Below are 22,716 nucleotides of genomic sequence, written 5' to 3' on the forward strand. Positions count from 1 at the left end.
TTACCGAAATAGTTGGCGATGTAATAGTTGACCACTAATCGAACAATCGATTAACCTTTGCAGCTCTATTCATTTATATGTTTTTTTGATAAATTATAATTCAAAATTCCTCTGCACTCTACACTTCATATGTTGCTAAAGAAGAATTTTTCAGTGCATGAAAATCACAGAAGAAAGAAACGTGGGTGTCCACATACTTTTGGCCATGCAGCGTACTGTATATGTGACTTTATAGATTATTTTCTTTTTTAATGCAAAAGTATTTTTCACTTTAGGACCAATGGCTCACACATTTTGCAAATTGCAGCCAAAAAAGGGGCAAATTTATGAACTTATTCCTCTGAACTTAATCATTTTAGAATTTCTACGCTACAACCTGGAACGTGTCCAATCACACTTCACTGTCCAGACTCCTTCCAGGGGACATCGAACCACCAACCGGCTGCTGCACTGGTCAAAGCCTAGGGTTGGGTACCGAAACCCGGTTCTACCATGGAACCGCTTCCTACGCAACCGGTAGGAATCGGACCGGATTAGAACGCAAATTTCGGTTCCTCATTTCGGTTCCAATTAATGTGTCGACTGAAATATTTTCCCTCTGTCGCTCCGTAACGGACGTAAAAATATCACACTTTCTCTTTCTTATTATATAGTTAATGTACTTTAAAAAGGTCCCATGGCATGAAAATGTCACTTCATGAGGTTTTTTAACATTAATATGAGTTCCCCCAGCCTGCCTATGGTCCCCCAGTGGCTAGAAATGGTGATAGGTGTAAACCGAGCCCTGGGTATCCTGCTCTGCCTTTGAGAAAATGAAAGCTCAGATGGACCAATCAGGAATCTTCTCCTTATGAGGTCATAAGGAGCAAGGTTACCTCCCCTTTCTCTGCTTTGCCCGCCCAGAGAATTTGGCCCACCCATGAGAGAGAGACATCATGGCTTTCAAACAAGCAAAGTGGCAGTTGGTCAAGGCCACACCCTCCACCTTGCCCCCCCTCTGGAAAGAGACTTCAGATACAGTATTAGGGGACCACTAAGGCCTATATAAAAGAGACTTCAGATACAGTATTAGGGGACCACTAAGGTCTATATAAAAGAGACTTCAGATACAGTATTAGGGGACCACTAAGGTCTATATAAAAGAGACTTCAGATACAGTATTAGGGGACCACTAAGGCCTATATAAAAGAGACTTCAGATACAGTATTAGGGGACCACTAAGGGTATATAAAAGACTTCAGATACAGTATTAGGGGACCACTAAGGCCTATATAAAAGCATCCAAAGAGCACCATGTCATGGGACCTTTAAAACGTTAATATATTGTTAAATTGAAATAATTTTCAATTTTAAAAAAAACCTCTACAAAAGAGCCTCTCTTTGATGTAATTTTTCAGTTTTTCAAGAATCGGTTTAGGAATCTGAATCGTTCTGAAAGTACCGGTTCGGCATCGGAATCGTAAAAATCCAAACGCTACCCAACCCTATCAAAGCCTCTCTCTCTTTTTAAAAGAAGAAGAAAAACAAAAGGGTCTCGGGCCAACGGCGAGCCTCTGCGGGACTTTCACTGCCATCAACGAAAGGAATGCACATAAGACCTTCCCCTCGTCCCTCCGCCTCCCACAATCTCTTTCATAACCCAGCTCTTATTTGTTGGTTTAATTAGGCTGTACCTTGTTCGAATCCACTGGGGCGAGAAGGTCTGAGGAAGCATGTGAAAGGGAAAGGGAGGGCAGTTCAATAGGTCACGCCGTCGACTGAGCCACGGAGCTACGGTATGTCCGACATGTACGTGGCGGTGACAAGTACGGCGACTACGGGAGCTCTCTGCTGTTGTTTAAACTTCCTGCTTGTCAGCCTTGCAGCTGATCTGCCTTTGAGCATAGACCTGGGGCCTACTAAGTAACTTCAATTCAGAATCCGTTATTAATCCTCTCAGGGAAACAGTTAAGTTGCAGTTGCTCACAGTCAAATTTAAGGCAAAATAAAAAAACAAAAAAACACTAGAAGTCAAAGTGTATAATTAATAATTATAATGCACGCAGCTGCCATAATGGTGAATGTATGTGCGGCCATACGTTGTCTACAGCTGCTGACAGCGCCTGACCGGTGTATCTTTGGACTTCATACAATAATGTTTCAGACAACAGTGTGCTTCCAACTTTTTGTGGCAACAGTTTGTATTTGGCAAAGAAATGGTTTACCCCAGTTTGGTGTGGAGGAACCGGACCGGCGTGCACGCAGAGCTAACGCTCTCGTGGCTGACTGGGAGCAAATCCCTGCAGCCAGCTCCCAAACATCTGGTGGAAAGCCTTTCCCTAAGACTGGGGGGGGGGGTCTGTTGTGGCAGCAGATCACGGTTTTTGGGATGTCAGACTCCCCCTCCTTTTGGCCATGTAGAATGTCACTATCGGCATAATTGTCACATTAATATTCAAAGAATGTATTTTAGAGGGTTTTTCTTAGAACAATTTGAATACAGATCTGTAATAATTAAATAAGTAATTGTCACATTAAAAAATAAACTTAATCTTTTCGTGTTTTGTACGGTTGTCTGGATAAAACAAGCAATATAAATGGGTCACCTTCGGCTCTGGGACATGTACATTTTTCACTATTTTCTAAGCCAGCGTTTCTCAAATTGGGGTACGTGGTAACAGACGATGACCACCCCCGACGATAATGGTGGTGAAGATAATGTTACACACCTTTGGCTATAAAGTTAATAATTAAAGTTTGGTTTTCTTTACTTTAAAGTACATTTAATATCAGAAAATTACTTTTAAATACTTAAAGGTCCCATGACATGGTGCTTTTTGGATGCTTTTATATAGACCTTAGAGGTCCCCTAATACTGTATCTGAAGTCTCTTTTATATAGACCTTAGTGGTCCCCTAATACTGTATCTGAAGTCTCTTTTATATAGACCTTAGTGGTCCCCTAATACTGTATCTGAAGTCTCTTTTATATAGACCTTAGTGGTCCCCTAATACTGTATCTGAAGTCTCTTTATATATAGACCTTAGTGGTCCCCTAATACTGTATCTGAAGTCTCTTTTATATAGACCTTAGTGGTCCCCTAATACTGTATCTGAAGTCTCTTTTATATAGACCTTAGTGGTCCCCTAATACTGTATCTGAAGTCTCTTTTATATAGACCTTAGTGGTCCACTAATACTGTATCTGAAGTCTCTTTTATATAGATCTTAGTGGTCCCCTAATACTGTATCTGAAGTCTCTTTTATATAGACCTTAGTGGTCCCCTAATACTGTATCTGAAGTCTCTTTTATATAGACCTTAGTGGTCCACTAATACTGTATCTGAAGTCTCTTTTATATAGACCTTAGTGGTCCCCTAATACTGTATCTGAAGTCTCTTTTATATAGACCTTAGTGGTCCCCTAATACTGTATCTGAAGTCTCTTTTATATAGACCTTAGTGGTCCCCTGATACTGTATCTGAAGTCTCTTTTATATAGACCTTAGTGGTCCACTAATACTGTATCTGAAGTCTCTTATGACCTCATAAGGAGAAGGTTCCTGATTGGCCCATCTGAGCTTTCATTTTCTCAAAGGCAGAGCAGGATACCCAGGGCTCAGTTTACACCTATCACCATTTCTAGCCACTGGGGGACCATAGGCAGGCTGGGGGGACTCATATTAAATGTTAAAAAAAACTCATAAAGTGAAATTTTCATGCCATGGGACCTTTAAGTACAGAAAATATCGGACACTTTAAGACTTTTACTCAAGTAATATTCTAAAAAGGTGACTTTAACTGCTACCAAAGTCATTTTCTGTGAAGATACTTGGTACTTTTACTCAAATATTGCTTTCAAGTACTTTATACAAGAGGGCTCCACAGTGCTGTGGAGATAGAGCTGGCAATGCGAGACTAACGGAGTTAGGAGCTCCTTTGGAGGACTGCGGCGATGCATCGTGCTGGATGTGGATGTCGGCGGATTCTAAAAAGATTACAGAGAATACAAACAAAAGAACAAAAGTCACTGCCACCAAAACACCTGCCGGCTTTCATCCAAACCGATCCCGGTCACCGATTGGTCGGCTGTCGCGTTTTGAGCCCTTTGCCACACATTCTAGGGCTGCTCCCTCTTAGTCGATTAGTCGACTAATCGGTCGTTTTGGTCTTAGTCAACTTAGATTTCTTTAGTCCATTAGTCATGTTTGATGCTTTACCCAGCTCCATCTCTCTCTCTGTGTATAACCTATACATTTGTTTCAATTCTACTAAAACTATCAGAGAGGGTCAATCTGGGCTAATCCCAGCCAGCTCCAAGTTTCACCTCCAGTCAATAAAGCAGTCAATGCAATACTTCACATGCAATTGAGCTGATGAATTAGTATCTTACAATCAATAGAGAATTTAGAACAGTATTTGCGTTCAATTAAGCAGTTATTTATAGCGCTGCTCCCTCTTAGTGGATTAGTCGACTAATCGGTGGTTTTGGTCTTAGTCAACTTAGATTTCTTTAGTCCATTAGTCATGTTTTATTGTTTTTTTTTCATGCTGAATGACTTATTTCCAAGAAACGTACGAGCACATCTCTGGTAAACACAAGAATTAAAGTAGTGCTTTTGCGTGACTCTTTGCGGAGAAACTCAGATTTACAGATCTGTCGATCAAATCGACTAATCGATTAGTCGATGCAACTGAACGAGTGTTAGTCGACTAAGAATTTCTTCAGTCGAGCACAGCCCTAGATCATTCACACTCAAACTTCTTACCGAGATACAGCGAGGCGTTCTCCTTCTTGACGTTGTCGTCCAGGTAGGTGGGCCCCAGCGTGTAGATGGGCGTGGACCCCATGCCCACCAGGATCTGGGCCACGACGAACAGCGCCACGTACAGGTTGTGCTCGTTGCCCTCCTGGTCCCGGGGACAGGAGGTGACGTCGACGCGGTCCCTGCCGCTGGCGTTGCTGTTCATGCACAGGCCCTCGTTGCCGGACGACGAGTTGACCTCCTGGATCTGGTAGGCCGGCGAGATGAAGTGGGGCAAGGAGAAGAGGGCGGCGCCCGCCGCAATAAAGACCCCGCCCACTGCCAGCCAGCGAGGCCTCTGGCCCCGCCCGCCGAAGTAGCTGATGAAGACGACCACGACCAGGCTGCCGATGTCGAAGCAGCTGACCAGGAGGCCCGACTCGGAGCTCCGCAGGCTGTACCTCTTCTCGATGGTGGTGATGACGCTGCTGAGGTAGCCCGACACCATGAGGGACTGGATGAAGGTCAGGTAGCACATGCAGAACAGGAAGCAGCGCGAGTCCTGTAAGAGGACGCTCAGGTACCGCCTGCTGGGAAGACGAAGACGAGCCAGCTTGGCAGCGAAGAAGCCCGGGGGCTTCCTTCTCGCCATGTTCTTACCCCTGCGGATCTCCGTGTTTTCCATGTAGGAGCTGGGCCGGTTCAGCGCCGACTTCCCCGGCTTGGGCGCGTAGTTTGCCCTCGTCGGGGACTCCGGCTGAAAGGACTCGGTCTTGGCCGGCGGCTGGATAAATTCTGCGCTCTCTTCTGCGGTCGTGGACACAGAACTAGTCAGTGAGGTTTCCTCTTGAGGCGCTTCTTCATTTAAAACAGGCAAACTTTTACATTTCAAGTCCGTACCTGGCTCCTCAATTTCGCTGGAAAACCCGTCGTCCTTCCGAAGGGACTCGGACAACTCGGCTTCCCGCGTGGTCGGCCATTATTTCCAGTCAATCGCCTCCTTTTCTTTTTAGGGGTTTAGAAGAACAAACCGCCCCAGTTCCGAGCCTACAAGTAAGAGTTCAGGGGCTGCTGCCCATTACATTTATTATTAATAGGCACATGTACTCCCACGGACACAGTCTGGCACACAAAGAGGCCCAAAATATAAAGCAACAATGTCAACCTAAAAAAGGGAAAGCAGACTCACAGCTTCTGCTTATCTAGCAGCGCAGGCTTGGACAGCCTCGGTTTTTATCTTGTCGTGCACACTTTGCCTTCTGCCACCATCTAATCCGGAGATGGAGACCTGCGCTCAGGCCTCCTCGGCTCGACCGGCGGCGGGGCTCCAGAGCCAGGGCTCCCTGCGGCTGCACGACATATCCTCCGGATGGCTTCTCTCAGCCGGACCCTGGTGCTGCTGCTGCTGCTGCTCCGCGGCCGGCAGGGATGAAATGAACTTGCAGATCATGCGCCACATCCCTGACACCCCTGCCAATGAAGATCACACAGTTACAATGTCACTTGTTTTCGGAAACTGAAAGGGATGTTGCAGCCCCCCCCCCAACTCTTTGCCTCCTAACTCCTCCTCCTCCCCCGAGTCAAGGGCATCACCCCTCCTCCCGATGTTATCGCCGCACCAGCTGTCCTCCCAGCGGGCGAGCGAGGCAGTCATTTAGAGATTATATTTCTGTGTAAATCCGTGAAGATGTGTATGAAGAAAAAAAATAATAATAATAATAATAATGATGATGATAATAATAATAATCGGCAAGGGAGATGTGTCGTCGAGGAAAACGAGCGTGTAACGAGAAGCCCGTGACCAGCCTCCTGCTCGGGAACACCGCAGTGCTCGGCTGCTCGCAGTCGCTGGTTTGAAAACAACTGCCGTCAAGCTACGGAGTTAGCTACATGGAAACCGGAAACGCTTCCTTCACAATAAAAGCGTAACATTTCATTTACTTCAATTCTAGTGAGACGCGTAAACAAAATCCCAAAGCCCATCGATATTTCAAGTTTGTCGCAAAGCATCTTTTTTTGTGCTGAATCACCTAATATATAGTAAATCCTATGAAATTGAATAACGTCAAAACAATGTGGTTAATTACGATAAAATACGTGGTACATTTTAGGCGTAAACACTACTTTAAAATGTCTAACTGGTAGGGCTGCTCCCTCTTAGTCGATTAGTCGACTAATCGGTCGTTTTGGTCTTAGTCAACTTAGATTTCTTTAGTCAATTAGTCATGTTTTATGCTTTTTTCATGCAAATCAAAAAAAAAATGAATATTAAAACGTGCTGCTTTTGCATGACTCTTTGCGGAGAAACTCAGATTTACAGATCTGTCGATTAAATCAACTAATCGATTGGTTGATACAATTGAATGAGTGTTAGTCGACTAAGAATTTCTTCAATCGAGCACAGCACTACTAACTGGAGTTGGTTTTAACAAATTATCGTTGCACTATTTTCCCTACTAATGCCTTTAACGTGGGAGCCCCCAGTAATCCTGCACAGCATCGAATAAATGCAAAAGAAATATGTGGCTGAAATGTCACCGAATGATCTGGAGAATGTGATAAAACTTTTACGAACTGCCGAATTGGCTGATGTCTACTGACACATTCGGCCGGCGTTATATATTCACCAATACATTTAACAGTCAATTAACAAGCTAGGACTAGCGCTGGGCGATATGGAGTAAATCAAAAAGTATTTTTGACCAAATATCTCGATATCGATACGATATTGTAGTGTTGACTATTGGTGCTTTCACAAAATATTTACACAATGAGATTTTTGATATAATAATCATCAGTAATGTGGATGTAATGACTAAGTGGGTAAAGGTGAATAATAGAACAGTTACAACAGTCTGGTAAGTTCAGAAAACGACATCACTTTACTGTAATGCAGCCTTTAAAACCAGGAAAAAACAATTATGCCATAATACGATATCCAAAATCTAAGATATCTAGTCTCATATCACTATATAGATATAATATCGATATATTGCCGAGCCCTAGGTAGGACTTGGCTTAAATCAGTACGTTATACGACATGTGCAGCATTTACGCTTTGGCAAAAACATCTCTTAACTGGCGATTTTATTTTATTGAATTTTTTTATCGACGTTTTTGTCGCCTTTTTCGATTTCATGCATTACTTTGAAATGTAGATCCGGAAGTGCTCCTTTACCATACAGCTAACATCCAAGCTAGCCGCACAGCTAGCAGCTAACCAGCTAACCCGCCGTCGGATAATATAACAACACCACCAATGGGGACAATGCGCTTTACTGACCTGGCACTCTGAAGCGACGACACGGGCCTTTAAACCTTCATGGCCGAGTTATAACCCACGGCCCGCGAGGACAGGCGGTTAAAACCGGACAAAAACACGTTAATGTAAAAAAAAATAAAAAAAGCTCACCTACAAAACATCTTGTCATTAAGCCGCATCAAGGCGGAGGGAATGAGCCAGGAAATACCGGAAACACTTCGAAATAAAAGCATAACGTGTGTCATTCAAAGGCAAGGCAAGGCAATTTTATTTGTATAGCACAATTCAGCATCAATGCGATTCAAAGTGCTTTACACAAGACATAGACAGTTAAAAATATCAGACAAATTGGGAACAATGAAGAAACAGTTATAAAAAATGAATGAATAAAGAATAAAATTTAAATACAAAAATGAATAATTAAGAAAAGGAAGTGTTAAAAAGAAAGGTCTTCAGCCTTGATTTAAAAGAGCTGAGATTAGGTGCCGACCTACATTCAAAGAGAGAGAGAGAGAGAGGAAAGCATAGACTAAAACAGAGTATATTTCGATGATTATTTTTACAGTCAATTGGCCGGACGCAATCCCTTCTGATTTAGTCATGGCCACTAGGCTATAAATACACATAAAACAAACACAAGCCACTATAAAACACACATAACTAGGGTTTAAGTATTAAATAAAGGATAACTAATTAGCAAAAAAAGAATAGCTAGAAAAAAGTTACAGTGCAATGAGATATATGAATAGGCTAAATATCCCCAAAATCTGTGTAATTGAAAAGATGGAAGTGGACTTCTTCCCAATTTTTGGCCTCAGCGACAGTCAAAAGTGTCCCAAATCCCCCATACAATGTCCTTAATTAATCAATTAATTAATAACCCTAACCATAACCTGTCTCACTTTAAGACCCTCATTATTTGGGACAATCAATTTTTGGAAAATAATTTGGGACACTAAACTGCACGTGTACGGTACTCAAAAGTAGTTTAAAAAAAAAAGATCTGTTCACAAGATCTGTGAACTGGAGTGATTTCTTTGTCTGTAGAAACACCATCACAGTATGACAATGACAGCCCACACACACACACAAAGAAAATAATGTGTCTTATACATCAAGTTATGATTGTATTGATAAATACTTCACACAGTTTATAATGTACATTACAACATGGCTGATTTTTTTGGTCAGGCTCTAATGAGAAGTATGAAACAGTCTTAAGTACCTGCAGCAGCCAGACCATCATGGCAATCCAAAACTTTCAACTCAAACTGAAGATAACAAGAACTAATAATCTGTGAGTAAATGGAAAAAATCAATTCATCAAATCATGCAGCAAAAGTAATATTGATCAACTACAGAAAACAGTGTCTGTTCTGTTATTATATATTTGATAATGATAAAAGGCACATACATGCATTTCTTCCAGGTCTTTGACAGTTCAAAATATCAAAAAGCTATTTAAAAGAATTTCATAAGCAACTCAAAAGATTATTTGAATAAAACCAACTATTATATTTACTATATATATTTATAATAAGTATTTAAGTAGTTTTTTTTACACATTTGTTGCTGCAAAGTGTCCTGATGTCGACATACCATACACATATGGCCAAAAGTATGCAGACCCCCAAACAAAGTATAATAATGACACTCCATGTAATTGTAGAACATGTTGTGCTGCTCCAACCGTCTCCATTCATCTGGTTATAGTCTTTCCACCAGATGTTAGAACCTGCTGCAGGGATTTTCTCCCATTTAGACTCCAGTTCACCCCTTAGGTGTGTTGTAAATGGCAGCAAAGCATTCGAGTATAATGATAATGCAATACATTTGAGGAGAGGGACCTCTAGTGGAGAACTTAATATGTGCAAATAGCTGACAGGGAGTGAGATAGAAGATTAAAGTTCAGTTTGAGGCACCCTACTTTTAAACATATGGAAAGTACTTAAGTGCATTTACTGGAATACTACACTTGATAAACCTGCCAAATGAGCATTTAACTGGAGTATATACAAGTAGAGAAATGAAATATTTCAAAGCAGGGTTTTTAGTCAAGTATTCCTCAGACTTGACTCACTTCAGTTTTCTGCTGTGATCTGACCTGCTGCTTCACATAGGAGTGACGGATCAGCTCAGTGAAGATCTTCCCACTATCGGCAAAATACCACCCATAATGTTTGATTGACAGCTGATCTCTGCAGTGAAGAAATGCCCCGACGAACAATCTGCGACTAACATTGAGACAAAATAAATGTAAAAGTGGAAACAAAGAGTTTAACCCTTGAGTGATTTGACTGTCTAGTTGAGTTTACAGAACTCAGCAGTGTCTCCATAACAATAAAACCAAAGTCCAGCGTAGAGAGGCTGAGTGAATGTGGTCTGGACTCTGTGGAGGAGAGTCATGGTTTTAGTGACGCTGTAGAAGGACAGAGTACCTGCACTGTGATCCAGGTACACTCCTACTCTGGAGGATACAGGACCTGGGACGAGAGTTTGAACTTTGTTATTCCAAAATGTATAACTGTCCTTTTCGTATCTTAATGTCCAAGATTTGTCACTGTGTCCAAATTTACCTTCTTCCGAGCTCCCTCTTCTGCTGATATCCTTGTATGCGACTGCAACAGAAACTCCTATCCCTCTCCACTTCACCTCCCAATAACAACATCCGGTCAGACTCTCGTCACTCAGGACCTCTCGCCAATAAGTGAATCGTTCTGGGTGATTAGAAAGACACAGATGTTCTTCAATGAATGTAGCTTTTCTGTTCCCCTCAGATAATAACAGCTGTCTGTGAGCTGTGTTGGGATCCAGTGTGATTTCATGTGAATATTTTAAGAATTCAGCTCTGGTCTTGGGCTCTGATTGTGGATTTGGCAGCAAAACATCAACTTCAGACACACCCAGGGAGATGTTTGTCCATTTTTTATTCAGAACATATTGTAGTTTGTTTCTGAATTCTGAAACAGCCGCTGTCATGTCCTCAAAGTAGCGCAGAGGACGGATATTGATGCTGGATGTAGATTCACTGAGTGGTGACAGTGAGGAGTAGTTTTTCAGAAACTGGGTGTGATCCTCTGTATCTGAGAACTTCTTCAGCTCAGCGTCTTTCCTCTTCAGCTCAGTGATCTCCTGCTCCAGCTTCTCCTGAACCTCTTTGACTCGACTCACTTCAGTTTTCTGCTGGGATCTGACCTGCTGATTCACATCAGAGCTTCTTTTCTCCATGAGACGGATCAGCTCAGTGAAGATCTTCCTACTGTCCTCCACAACTTTATCAGCAGAGCGATTGATAGCCTCCACCTCCTGTTGAAGCAGCTTCACATCTTTCTCTCTGTCCTGGATTCTCTGCTTTATGTTTTGTTGACTCACCTCAAGCTCTTTCTGCCTCTCAGTCCTTTCTGCTGCAGCTGAGACTGTGTCGTGGCCTTTATGTTCATCAACAGAGCAGAGATAACAGATACACTGCTGATCAGTACGGCAGAACATCTTCATCACCTCATCATGATGAGAGCAGATGTCCTCCTGGAGATTCTTGGAGGGCTCCACCAGCTTGTGTTTCTCAAATGCAGAGGAGTCATAATGAGGCTGAAGGTGTTGATCACAGTAAGAGACCAGACACACCAGACAGGACTTGAGGGCTTTCAGTTTTCTCCCAGTGCAGACATCACAGGCCACATCTTCAGCTCCAGCATAGCAGTGATCAGCAGGAGCAGCTTGGAGTCCAGTCTTCTTCAGCTGCTCCACTAAATCTGATAACATGGTGTTTTTCAGCAGGACAGGCCTCGGTGTGAAAGTCTTTCTACACTGAGGACAGCTGTAGATTTTCTTCTCATACTCTTTGTCCCAGTGGCCTTGAATACAGTCCATGCAGTAGCTGTGTCCACAGGAAGTAGTCACAGGATCCTTCAGTAGATCCAGACAGATAGAACAAGAAATAGTGTCCTTGTCCAGACTAACTCCTTTCTGCGCCATTGTACCTCCCTGGCAGCTAATGACAGTTTCACATAAACCGTCAAACGTTTTACCCAGGAACAAAATCTATTCTGCTTCCTTCATAGTTGCAAAGCTGCAGTGAATATAGCCTGCCAGCTCTCTCACTAAACCACATTCTGACTTCACCCATCTTAAAACTGCAGATCTGTGAAGGGGAGGGAACAAGTAAATATTTGGACTAGTCAGAGAGATCAGCAAAGAAGGAGGGGTTTACATGCTTTGCTACCTTCATTCCAGAAAGAGGAGCGGTTCGACAGATACAGGGTGTGTTTTCTCTATATGAACATAGTTAACACATGACTCATAGGAAATGTTCGGTCATTAATGAAGTTGTAAGATTTAACAAATAGAGGCATAGAAACTGAGGGTCTGTTCCTCATGGAGGTGTTTACCTTATATACATTGTTATAATGTTTTTTCAGTTAACAACAAACATAGGGTATGGGCCCCCCCTTCCTTAGGAAAAAGAAGGGTAAGAAAGGAGACATAGTAGTTGCGTGATACCAACTAGATATAGTTGTTCACATCTATATGCACAGCAACCTTTCAGGAAGCAAACTCCTGAATAGGGTCCGAACCAATTCTTTGGAGATTTCCAACGTTGAACGGCAGGTGTGTGCACTGCAGTGTGGACTTTTCTCTGCAGAACAAGAAGGTCACCTTTGTGTGACCGCATGTCTTGGACATGAAGGCTTTAAATTGTTGTTTGTACCTGTGCTGCCTGAACAGAAGCTCACATAACCCAGTGTTTTTAGAGACTTGCAGAGGGTGGCCCTACAAGATTGCTATAACAGGTCACTGGCACCTTTTTTGGTCCAATTCAAGCACTGGCAACAATGGAAAACCGTGCTTGGCCATAAGTTCCATAAGTTTTCCTGGTAAACCAACTGCGAACAGAGATTAATAATCAGTGGAGCTGTGTTTTGGAGCAGGAAGAAAAGGCCAGGTTGATCAGGTTGTGGTTCATTCCATTAAGTGTTTGGAAACATGCAGGATGAATGCATGTTGATGCATGAATAATGATTTACTGTTCTTCCTTGTTGGCACAAATAAAGAGATATTACAGGTTTTTCTGTTTATTTTCTTTGTAGTACATCTGGTAAATGTTTTGTTTAAAGCTACATTGTGTAAGAATTTCTCCCATTTAGCGGTGAAATTGTATATGACAACCAACGGTCGTCTAGCCACTCCTCCTACGGTGGCCGAACCCAAAATTAGCTCTTAGTATCTCTATCGTTTACACGCAGCTGTTCTAGCCAATATTAACTTTGGTCTTGTTGCTTTGCCTGTCGCGTTGTCATTTTAATTCTTTTTTTCGCTTCCCTGGCGAGTAATCTCCCCCTGGCATTCGTCACGGTGCCAATAGGTGTAAGAGGGCGAAATGCGGAAGTATGTCCCTCTTTGGCTAATGTATTTTAAAGATGGAGGCGCTACATGGCTGCCGTCATTCGAGCGAGTCGCTCGTATGTATTCTGTATGATTCTGAATGTCAGATTCTACGCTTACGAGAATACTTTGATTAGTTGGTGGAAGTAATCGCACATGAATGAGTACATATTTGTGAAAGAACAAAGGGGTTTTTGCTAAGAATCAACTTCAAAATTTACACAATTTAGGTTTAATGAACTCACTCAGTGATTAGACCTTTAGTCATATCGCTATAGTCTGACTCCGCCCTCCTACGTACTTCCGCTCAATTTTCATTTTCCTTCATTACTCCTTCTGGGTCGGCAGTATATTGTTGGGTTTTCTCCGGCCTAATCTTTACCGTTCCAATCAGAGAACAGAGGGAGTGGCTGAGAACGATGACGTTGAGGTCGTGCGCTAGTTTGAGTTGTAGTTCCGTAATGGCGAAGGAGAAAGATGCGAGCGAAGCCATTCGGTCCGTTGTGGCAACGCTGCTGAATATACAGAAGTTAAAGCCCGAGCAAGACCAATCTTTGATGAGTTGTGTTGGTGGCCATGATGTCGTGGCCCTCCTCCCCACGGGGTTTGGGAACAGTTTGGTTTTCCAGCTCGCTCCGTTAGCGGTGAAGGAGTTGGCTAAGGCTAACGCTAGAGATGCTAAGCCGGCGTCACGACCAAACGTTAGCGATTGGTTACGGCAGATCCAGAGTGGCTCTGGGCAGATCCAATAGTTTTAAACTTCAACAGAGTACCTGCCTTCAAGGAAGTTAACACTTGTCAATGGAGAGAGGCCAGACTCTCTGTACCAATGAAAAGTCTGGTAGGACCAGGCTAGTGTACCAGAGTCTGGTAGGACCAGGCTAGTGTACCAGGGTCTGGTAGGACCAGGCTAGTGTACCAGAGTCTGGTAGGACCAGGCTAATGGACCAGAGTCTGGTAGGACCAGGCTAATGGACCAGTCTGGTAGGACCAGGCTAATATAGCTAAGTAACTTCAGGGTAAAATGCGTTATGGATGGTTGCTAAATTTCTATATTTAGGAGAGTTATTTCTCTAAACTTACATTGATGTTTTGAGGCCGATGTATGCGAATGCTAATTTTACATTTAAAGGTTGGTTATAGTGTTACGAGAGTAAATATTGCATCATATCCTTTATAAGTGTATATTTAAGTATGTAAATAAGACGTGGAGGGTTTTGCTGCTGTGTCATACTGTATATCTGTATCAGAAAGATTATTTTAATAATTAATCATGTTTACACACACCTAAATGACCTTGTTAGACATTGTGCATACTTATTCTGATAGTTATATAAAACTAATGGATAGCAATACCTTTATGCATGCTAGAAGGAATGAAACAAATGTTAAATGGGTTGGTTGATTGACAGCACACACACACACACACACACACACACACACACACACACACACAAATGGCTTCAGAAAGATTACACGCAGCAGAATTGTCTTTTGGGTCAAAAGAAAGAAAATAAACAGCCTCTTACACACCAAGTTGTGATTTTATTTAGTAAATCCTTCACATAATTTATAATGTACATTTTAACATGGCAGATTTCTAGGTCAGGCTCTAATGAGCATGGAAAAACCAGAAGTACCTACAGCATTCAGACCATCAGGAACATAAGAAAGTACCAACGCAAACCAAAGATAACAAGAACTATATGTTTGATTGACAGCTGATCTCTGTGCAGTGAAGAAATGCCAAAATAAGTATAAGAGTAAAAACAAAGTGTACAACCCTAAATGACTTTGGAAGCAACATCAGACCCAGTGATTATTAGGATTTTTTAAATTGAGTAATTTTAGAGTCAAGCGCTCAACTGCATTACCAAAAGCATGCTGACACTCTACATTTAAACATTAGGAAAGTACCTAAGTACATTTACTGGAGTACTGCACTTACTAAACCTCACAAATGAGCATTTAACTGGAGTATACTTAATATTTTAGGTACAAAATGTTTATGTAACAAAAAACAAAGAGTCAGAACATCAATAAACAAACAGTATATAATGCATCAAGATTGCAAAATTCTTAAATTATCTTCATATATCTGCAAATATATATATATATATATATATATATATATATATATATATATATATATATATATATATAAAACTAATTATTTGAAAGCAAGACTTTAAGTATTCCTCTGGGAAAATATTGATACTTCAGTAATGACCCTGAGTTCTTTTCAACCATTTATTTCCCTATATTTAACAATTTGCAAAAAAACTCCCATCATCAGAAACTCATCATCAGGCCTGATGATGGTCAAGTACCGAAAACGTTGCCTACTATTACATTTATTTTTGCAAGTAAGCCAGTGTGAGGGAGGTTTTTTGCAACTTTTGAACTACTCGTCCTACTCCTGCACACCCGTCTATAAATATGCAAAGTATATTTCTGTCCTATATTTAACAATACAATAATTTACTGCAATACAAGATGAAATTGTATCCAGTGTATTACATTTTTTTTTTTTTTCAATTGTAGAAACTATTTTGTGGCCTTTTTTCCTGGGACAGTCCTCATCCTGCATTAGTGATGTGTTTTACATTTCAATAATGCTTGTTTTTACCTGCAATCAAACAGAATGTACCAAAGAGCCAACCTCACTTGCACTTAGAAGTTGACTTGCCCTACTTAAGCTCACAGAGCTGAGCAATGTTTCCAATGGGACCATGAAGATATAAACCAGCATAGAGAGGCTGAGTGAATGTGGTCTGGACTCTGTGGAGGAGAGTCATGGTGTCAGAGACGCTGTAGAAGGACAGAGTACCTGCCCTGTGATCCAGGTACACTCCTACTCTGGAGGACAGATAACCTGAGACGGGAGTTTGGACTTTGTTGTGTTTGAATTCATAACGATTTTTATAAAAACCTAATGCCCAAGACTTGTTATTATCTCCAAATATTTCATTTACAGTGCTATTGTCTTTGTATGCTACTACTACTGAAACTCCTCCCTCTCCCTTCTCCACCTCCCAGTAACAACGTCCGGTCAGACTCTCTCTGCTCAGGACCTGAGGCCTGTCAGTACATCTGTCTGGGTGACTAGGATAATATTGTCCTACCGTGAATGTTACTTTTCGGTTCTCTTCAGATAATGATAGACGTGTGTTTGCTGTGTTTGAATCCAGTGTGATTTGTCGTGAATATTGTAAGAAATCAGCTCTGGTCTTGGGGTCCTGTGACAGTAAACCATCTACTTCAGTCACTGCCAGTGAGACTTTTGTCCATTCCTCATTCAAGACGTCCTGTAGTTCATCTCTGGTGTCTGAAACAGCCGTTAGCACTTTATCAAAGTGCCGCAGACAAAAGGGGTTGATTGCAGGAAAGTATATAGGTCCACTGAGACATGTAGGTGAGGAGAAATTTTGTAGAAACTGGGTGTGATCCTCTGTGTCTGAGAGCTTCTTCATCTCAGCGTCTTCCCTCTTCAGCTCAGTGATCTCCTGCTCCAGCTTCTCCTGAAGCTCTTTGACTCGACTCACTTCAGTTTTCTGCTGCGATCTGACCTGCTGCTCCACATCAGAGCTTCTTTTCTCTATGAGACGGATCAGCTCAGTGAAGATCTTCCCACTGTCCTCCACTGCTTTATCAGCAGAGCGATTGATAGCCTCCACCTCCTGTTGAAGCAGCTTCATATCTTTCTCTCTGTCCTGGATTCTCTGCTGGATGTTTTGTTGACTCACCTCGAGCTCTTTCTGCCTCTCAGTCCTTTCTGCTGCAGCTGAGACTGTGTCGTGGCCTTTATGTTCATCCACAGGGCAGAGATAACAGATACACTGCTGATCAGTACGACAGAACATCTTCATCACCTCATCATGAAGAGAGCAGATGTTCTCCTGGAGATTCTTGGAGGGCTCCACCAGCTTGTGTTTCTTAAACGCAGAGGAGTTATGATGAGGCTGAAGGTGTTGATCACAGTAAGAGACCAGACACACCAGACAGGACTTGAGGGCTTTCAGTTTTCTCCCAGTGCAGACATCACAGGCCACATCTTCAGCTCCAGCATAGCAGTGATCAGCAGGAGCAGCTTGGAGTCCAGTCTTCTTCAGTTCCTCCACTACATCTGATAACATGGTGTTTTTCACCACTAGAGGCCTCGGTGTGAATGTCTCTCTACACTGAGGACAGCTGTAGATTTTCTTCTCATCCTCTTCATCCCAGTGGCGTTGAATACAGTTCATGCAGTAGCTGTGTCCACAGGAAGTAGTCACAGGATCCTTCAGTAGATCCAGACAGATTGAACAAGAAATAGTGTCCTTGTCCAGACTAACTCCTTTATGTGCCATTGTACCTCCCTGGCAGCTAATGTCAGTTTCACATAAACCGTCAAACGTTGTACCCAGGTCCAAAATCTATTCGGCTTCCTTCATAGTTGCAAAGCTGCAGTGAATGTAGCCTGCCAGCTCTCTCACTAAACCACATTCTGACTTCACCCGTCTTAAAACTGCAGATCTGTGAAGGGGAGGGAACAAATAAATATTTAGACTAATTAGAGCTTGCTGTGTTTCAGATCAGGCACAAAGAAGGATGGGTTTACATGCTTTGCTACCTTCATTCGAGAAAAAGGAGCATTTCAACAGATACAGGTTTTTTTTTCTGTATACGAACATAGTTAACACATGAATCAGTGTCCTTTCTACTCACAATACACTTTACCCAATACACAGTTAAAATTAAACAAAGAGGAAATAATCGGTCGTTAATGAAGTTGTAAGATTAAAAAAAAATAGGGGCATAGAAACTGAGGGTCTGTTCCTCATGGAGATGTTTACATTATATACATTGGTGTAACGTTTTTCAGTTAACAACAAACGTAGGGTATGGGCCCCCCTTTCTTATGGAAAAGAAGGGTGAGGAAGGAGACATATCTAGTACAGTAGTTGAGTGATACCAACTAGATATAGTTGTTCCCATCTATATGCACAGCACCCTTTCAGGAACCAAACTCCTGAATAGGGTCTGAACCAATTCTTCAGAGATGTCCAACGTTGAACGGCACGTGTGTGCACTGCAGTGTGGACTTTTCTCTGCAGAACAAGAAGGTCACCTTTGTGTGTAGGGTCTAAATTGTTGTTTGTAGCTGTGCTGCCTGAACAGAAGCTCACATAACCCAGTGTTTTTTTGAGTCTCTGGAATGGGTCTTGCAGAGGGTGGCATCTGGGAACTAATGGGGGACTTCAACGCTCTAATGAGCTTCAATCGCAGCGTCTGTGGCTCAGTGGTAGAGTGGTCACCTGCCAATCAGAAGGTTGGTAATTTGATCCCTGGCAGTCCCATATCGAGGTGTCCTTGGGCAAGACACTGAACCCCGAGTTGCCCCCGATGCTGCGCCATCGGAGTCTAAATATGTGTGAGTGTTCATCTGATGAGCAGGTGGCACCTTGTACGGCAGCCTCGGCCACAGTGTATGAATGTGTGTGAATGGTTCCTGTACTATGTTAAAGCGTTTTGAGTAGTCATTAAGACTAGAAACGCGCTATATAAAAACAGGCCATTTACATTTGCAATCAGTGCCTGGGGCAGTGGTGGCATATACAGTTGGAGCAGGGACCGGGAGGTCGCCGGTTTAATCCCCCAAACAGACACCCGTCCCAACACCCGTCCATCCCTCATTACCACCACTGAGTTGCCCTTGACTGAGGCTCTTGATCCCAATCACTCCAGTTAAGCTGCTCAGTGGCCAGCAGATCAGACTGTGGTTGTACTGGGCAGCTTCCAGGTTTGAATGTGTGCAACTGTGTAAATGTGATCGGGGCTTTCCTGCAAAAGAGAGGCTTCCTCTCAGTGAAACTCCCCTGAATAAATAAAGGTATGAAAAGGGCCAGTACTAAGTACCGTCACTTCTTGTGTTTGTCCACATGAGTAATTGTTATTAACAGTATTATTAATAGGCTGATATTTATATCAAAATAGGCTATAAAACCTGATTTTTTTTCGGGACAAACCAAACAATTTTATGTAAAGTCAGACATTCAGCACCCCCACAAATGGAATGATCCTTTGTTTCATAACCACATTTTCAGACGCGAAGATTCGACTGTGAGACTGGCGAAACCCCTACAAGATTGCTGTAACAGGTCACTGGCACCTTTTTTGGTCCAATTCGAGCACTGGCGACAATGGAAAACCATGTTTGGCCATAAGTTCCATAAGTTTTCCTGGTAAACCACCTGCGAACAGAGATTAATAATCAGTGGAGCTGTGTTTCGGAGCAGGAAGAAAAGGCCAGGTTGATCAGGTTGTGGTTCATTCCATTAAAAGGAGTGTTTGGAAACATGCAGGAAGTGTTAAGTCCTACAATAGCAACATTATGACAAAATGTAAGAGAAAATAATATGCACAACTCATTAACATTGTTCTCAGTTGACATGAACAAAGGTAACATTCAATCTGTTTTCCGGGGAACAGCCCCATCCTGCATGTTTTACTGTTCTTCCTCGTTGGCACAAATAAAGAGATATAACAGGTTTTTCTGTTTCATTTGTAGCACATCTGGTAATTGTTTTGTTTAAAGCTACATTGTGTAAGAATTTCTCCCATCTAGCGGTGAAATTGTATATGACAACCAACTGAATATTTGTCAGAATATTTTATTCGAATAAAATAAGTATAAGAGTAAAAACAAAGTGTACAACCCTGAATGATTTCTGTCTATTTCTGTTTACAGAACTCAGCTGTGTTTCCATAATCATAATAAAGCCGAACTCCAGCGTAGAGAGGCTGAGTGAATGTGGTCTGGACTCTGTGGAGGAGAGTCATGGTGTCAGAGACGCTGTAGAAGGACAGAGTACCTGCACTGTGATCCAGGTACACTCCTACTCTGGAGGACACAGGACCTGGGACAAGAGTTTGGACATTGTTGTACCAAAATGTATAACTGTTTTTGTTACATCCTAACGCCCAAGATTTGTCATTGAGTCCAAATTCACATTTATCCGACCACCCTGCTCTGCTGATATTCTTGTATGCGACTGCTACTTCACCTCTCCCTCTCCACTCCACCTCCCAGTAACAACGTCCGGTCAGACTCTCTTTACTCAGGACCTGCCAATAATCTGTGAATCTGTCTGGGTGATGAGAATAAGACTGTTGTTCTTCCATAACGGTTACTTTTCTGTTCCCCTCAGATAACAACAGCTCTGGATGTACTGTGTTTGGATCCAGTGTGATTTCAAGTGAATATTTTAAGATGTCAGCTCTAGTCTTTGGATCTGATTGTGGATTTGACAGTAAAACATCCACTTCAGTCCCAGTCAGTGAGATGTTTGTCCATGTGTCTCTCAGGACGTCCTGTAGTTTGTCTCTGACTTCTGACACAGCCGCTGTCACGTCCTCAATGTAGCGCAGAGGACGGATATCGATGCTGGATGTAGATTCACTGAGTGGTGACAGTGAGGAGTAGTTGTGTAGAAACTGGATGTGATCCTCTGTGTCTGAGATCTTCTTCATCTCAGCGTCTTTCCTCTTCAGCTCAGTGATCTCCTGCTCCAGCTTCTCCTGAAGCTCTTTGACTCGACTCACTTCAGTTTTCTGCTGTGATCTGACCTGCTGCTCCACATCAAAGCGTCTTTTCTCCATGAGACGGATCAGCTCAGTGAAGATCTTCTTACTTTCTTTCACTGCTTTATTAGCAGAGCGATTGATGGCCTCCACCTCCTGTTGAAGCAGCTTCACATCTTTCTCTCTGTCCTGGATTCTCTGCTGGATGTTTTGTTGACTCCCCTCGAGCTCTTTCTGCCTCTCAGTCCTTTCTGCTGCAGCTGAGACTGTGTTGTGGCCTTTATGTTCATCCACAGAGCAGAGATAACAGATAAGCTGCTGATCAGTACGGCAGAACATCTTCATCACCTCATCATGACAAGAGCAGATGTTCTCCTTCAGCTTCTTGGAGGGCTCCACCAGCTTGTGTTTCTCAAACGCAGAGGAGTTATAATGAGGCTGAAGGTGTTTCTCGCAGTAAGAGACCAGACACACCAGACAGGACTTGTGTGCTTTCAGTTTTCTCCCAGTGCAGACATCACAGGCCACATCTTCAGCTCCAGCATAGCAGTGATCAGCAGGAGCAGCTTGGAGTTCTTCAGTCTTCTTCAGCTCCTCCACTAAATCTGCTAACATGGTGTTTTTCAGCAGGACAGGCCTCGGTGTGAAAGTCTTTCTACACTGAGGACAGCTGTAGATTTTCTTCTCATCCTCTCCATCCCAGTGAGCTTTAATACAGTTCATGCAGTAGCTGTGTCCACAGGAAGTAGTCACAGGATCCTTCAGTAGATCCAGACAGATTGAACAAGAGAAGGTTTCCCGGTCCAGCTGAACTCCTTTCTGTGCCATTTTACATCTTAGTGTCAGAGAAAGTATTATTGTTACTACTTTTCAACAGAGCTTGCACTTTAATAATAATAATAAAAAAATCCATCTTGTTTACTCACCACTCTGCAGTAAATGTGGCTTATCAACTTTCTCACTCCACCACATGTCGGCCACACCCATCTGTAACCTGGCATATCTTTGAAGGGGAGGGGACATTCAAATATCTGGACAGGGTGGCCCTTGGTGAGTTTGCAAGCAAGAAAAAGAGGGAGGTTTTATCAGGCTTTCACACATTCCTGTTCACATAGTTTTCTTTCTTTTTTTTCCATCGGATTACAGTTTTTTATTTATTGCTTAAGCACTATTTTGATACAGGGACAGGTTTATCAAGACACTACACACAATAAGCACAACCACACACCCAATCAGCAGAACACCTCAGACCCTTTGCAAAATGTAACACTCTTGCAAAAACGATACACTAATTTATAAAAAACACATTTTGTTACCAGATGAAACACACACGTTTCATACTACTTAATTCAGTTTGAACCAGTTACACACTGCTGTTGCTAACCTAAACCACTTTTAGCAATTCTACTTCACTGTAATTAGAGAAAGTGCAAATATACAATAAGTTCACCAAACACTAATTCTGCAGACTGAGAAAAATATAATGTATTTCTCTCCATATACCCAAATCAGTTAACATGTCAACATGAGAATCACAGCAACAACAACAACAAATGTCCTAGTTTTCATGCTACTACAGTAGTGTGCATAACACTGTTAGCTCAGCAAACAACAGACAAACATAAAATACTGTATCTAGTACAGGTTACAATTACAGTAAAACAAATACTGGACTTGCCTGCTCCATTTTTATAGTGTTTAAACCTGATTGTTGTGTCTACAGTTAAGCAATCATGTGTTTGCGCAACTGATAGCTGTGTTTCACAGATTGGCTCATAGGTGTGGTC

At 42.3% G+C, this 22,716-nt stretch overlaps 3 protein-coding genes and 1 pseudogene across 5 annotated transcripts; all 4 read right to left on the reverse strand.

The window, feature by feature from the left end:
- The window catches only part of LOC120567956, a 40,957-nt pseudogene extending 34,373 nt beyond the window's left edge, over positions 1-6,584 (reverse strand).
- Positions 6,585-8,419: 1,835 nt separating this feature from the next.
- LOC120567957 (tripartite motif-containing protein 16-like) lies at positions 8,420-12,385 on the reverse strand. Its single transcript, XM_039815073.1, has 2 exons — positions 10,561-12,385; positions 8,420-10,467 (listed from the first exon to the last, which is right to left on the reverse strand). Exons 1-2 carry the CDS (start codon positions 11,957-11,959, stop codon positions 10,286-10,288), a joined length of 1,581 nt encoding a protein of 526 aa, XP_039671007.1. The 5' UTR covers positions 11,960-12,385; the 3' UTR covers positions 8,420-10,285.
- Positions 12,386-15,552: 3,167 nt separating this feature from the next.
- Positions 15,553-22,158, reverse strand: LOC120567959 (tripartite motif-containing protein 16-like). Of its 2 annotated transcripts, none has more exons than XM_039815076.1 (2): positions 21,856-22,158; positions 15,553-17,881 (listed from the first exon to the last, which is right to left on the reverse strand). In XM_039815076.1, the coding sequence occupies exon 2, from the start codon at positions 17,713-17,715 to the stop codon at positions 16,057-16,059; it is 1,659 nt and encodes a 552-aa protein (XP_039671010.1). In that variant the 5' UTR covers positions 17,716-17,881; positions 21,856-22,158; the 3' UTR covers positions 15,553-16,056. The 2 variants fall into 2 exon arrangements, 1 of the variants encoding a protein (XP_039671010.1); XR_005640645.1 differs by lacking the exon at positions 21,856-22,158 and adding an exon at positions 18,477-18,823 and having other exon boundaries at positions 17,828-17,881.
- Positions 18,845-21,849, reverse strand: LOC120567958 (tripartite motif-containing protein 16-like). 2 transcript variants are annotated; one of them, XM_039815074.1, is made up of 2 exons: positions 20,221-21,849; positions 18,845-19,599 (listed from the first exon to the last, which is right to left on the reverse strand). In XM_039815074.1, the coding sequence occupies exons 1-2, from the start codon at positions 21,755-21,757 to the stop codon at positions 19,508-19,510; spliced, it is 1,629 nt and encodes a 542-aa protein (XP_039671008.1). In that variant the 5' UTR covers positions 21,758-21,849; the 3' UTR covers positions 18,845-19,507. The 2 variants fall into 2 exon arrangements, with proteins under 2 accessions (XP_039671008.1, XP_039671009.1); XM_039815075.1 differs by lacking the exon at positions 18,845-19,599 and adding an exon at positions 20,004-20,171 and having other exon boundaries at positions 20,413-21,849.
- Positions 22,159-22,716: the final 558 nt, after the last annotated feature.

The sequence above is a fragment of the Perca fluviatilis genome, chromosome 11, assembly GCF_010015445.1.
Source record: "Perca fluviatilis chromosome 11, GENO_Pfluv_1.0, whole genome shotgun sequence".
Classification (NCBI taxonomy): Eukaryota; Metazoa; Chordata; class Actinopteri; order Perciformes; family Percidae; genus Perca; species Perca fluviatilis.

Excerpts from the sequence above, each read along its gene's own strand:
- LOC120567957 (XM_039815073.1), bottom strand. The coding sequence starts at position 11,959 with ATGGCGCAGAAAGGAGTTAGTCTGGACAAGGACACTATTTCTTGTTCT. Across the intron at positions 10,468-10,560 it reads AAGAGGGAGCTCGGAAGAAG|GTCCTGTATCCTCCAGAGTA; the intron begins GTAAATTTGGAC and ends CTCTCGTCCCAG.
- LOC120567959 (XM_039815076.1), bottom strand. The coding sequence starts at position 17,715 with ATGGCACATAAAGGAGTTAGTCTGGACAAGGACACTATTTCTTGTTCA.
- LOC120567958 (XM_039815074.1), bottom strand. The coding sequence starts at position 21,757 with ATGGCACAGAAAGGAGTTCAGCTGGACCGGGAAACCTTCTCTTGTTCA. Across the intron at positions 19,600-20,220 it reads GTACCTGGATCACAGTGCAG|GTGGTTTACCAGGAAAACTT; the intron begins GTACTCTGTCCT and ends CTCTGTTCGCAG.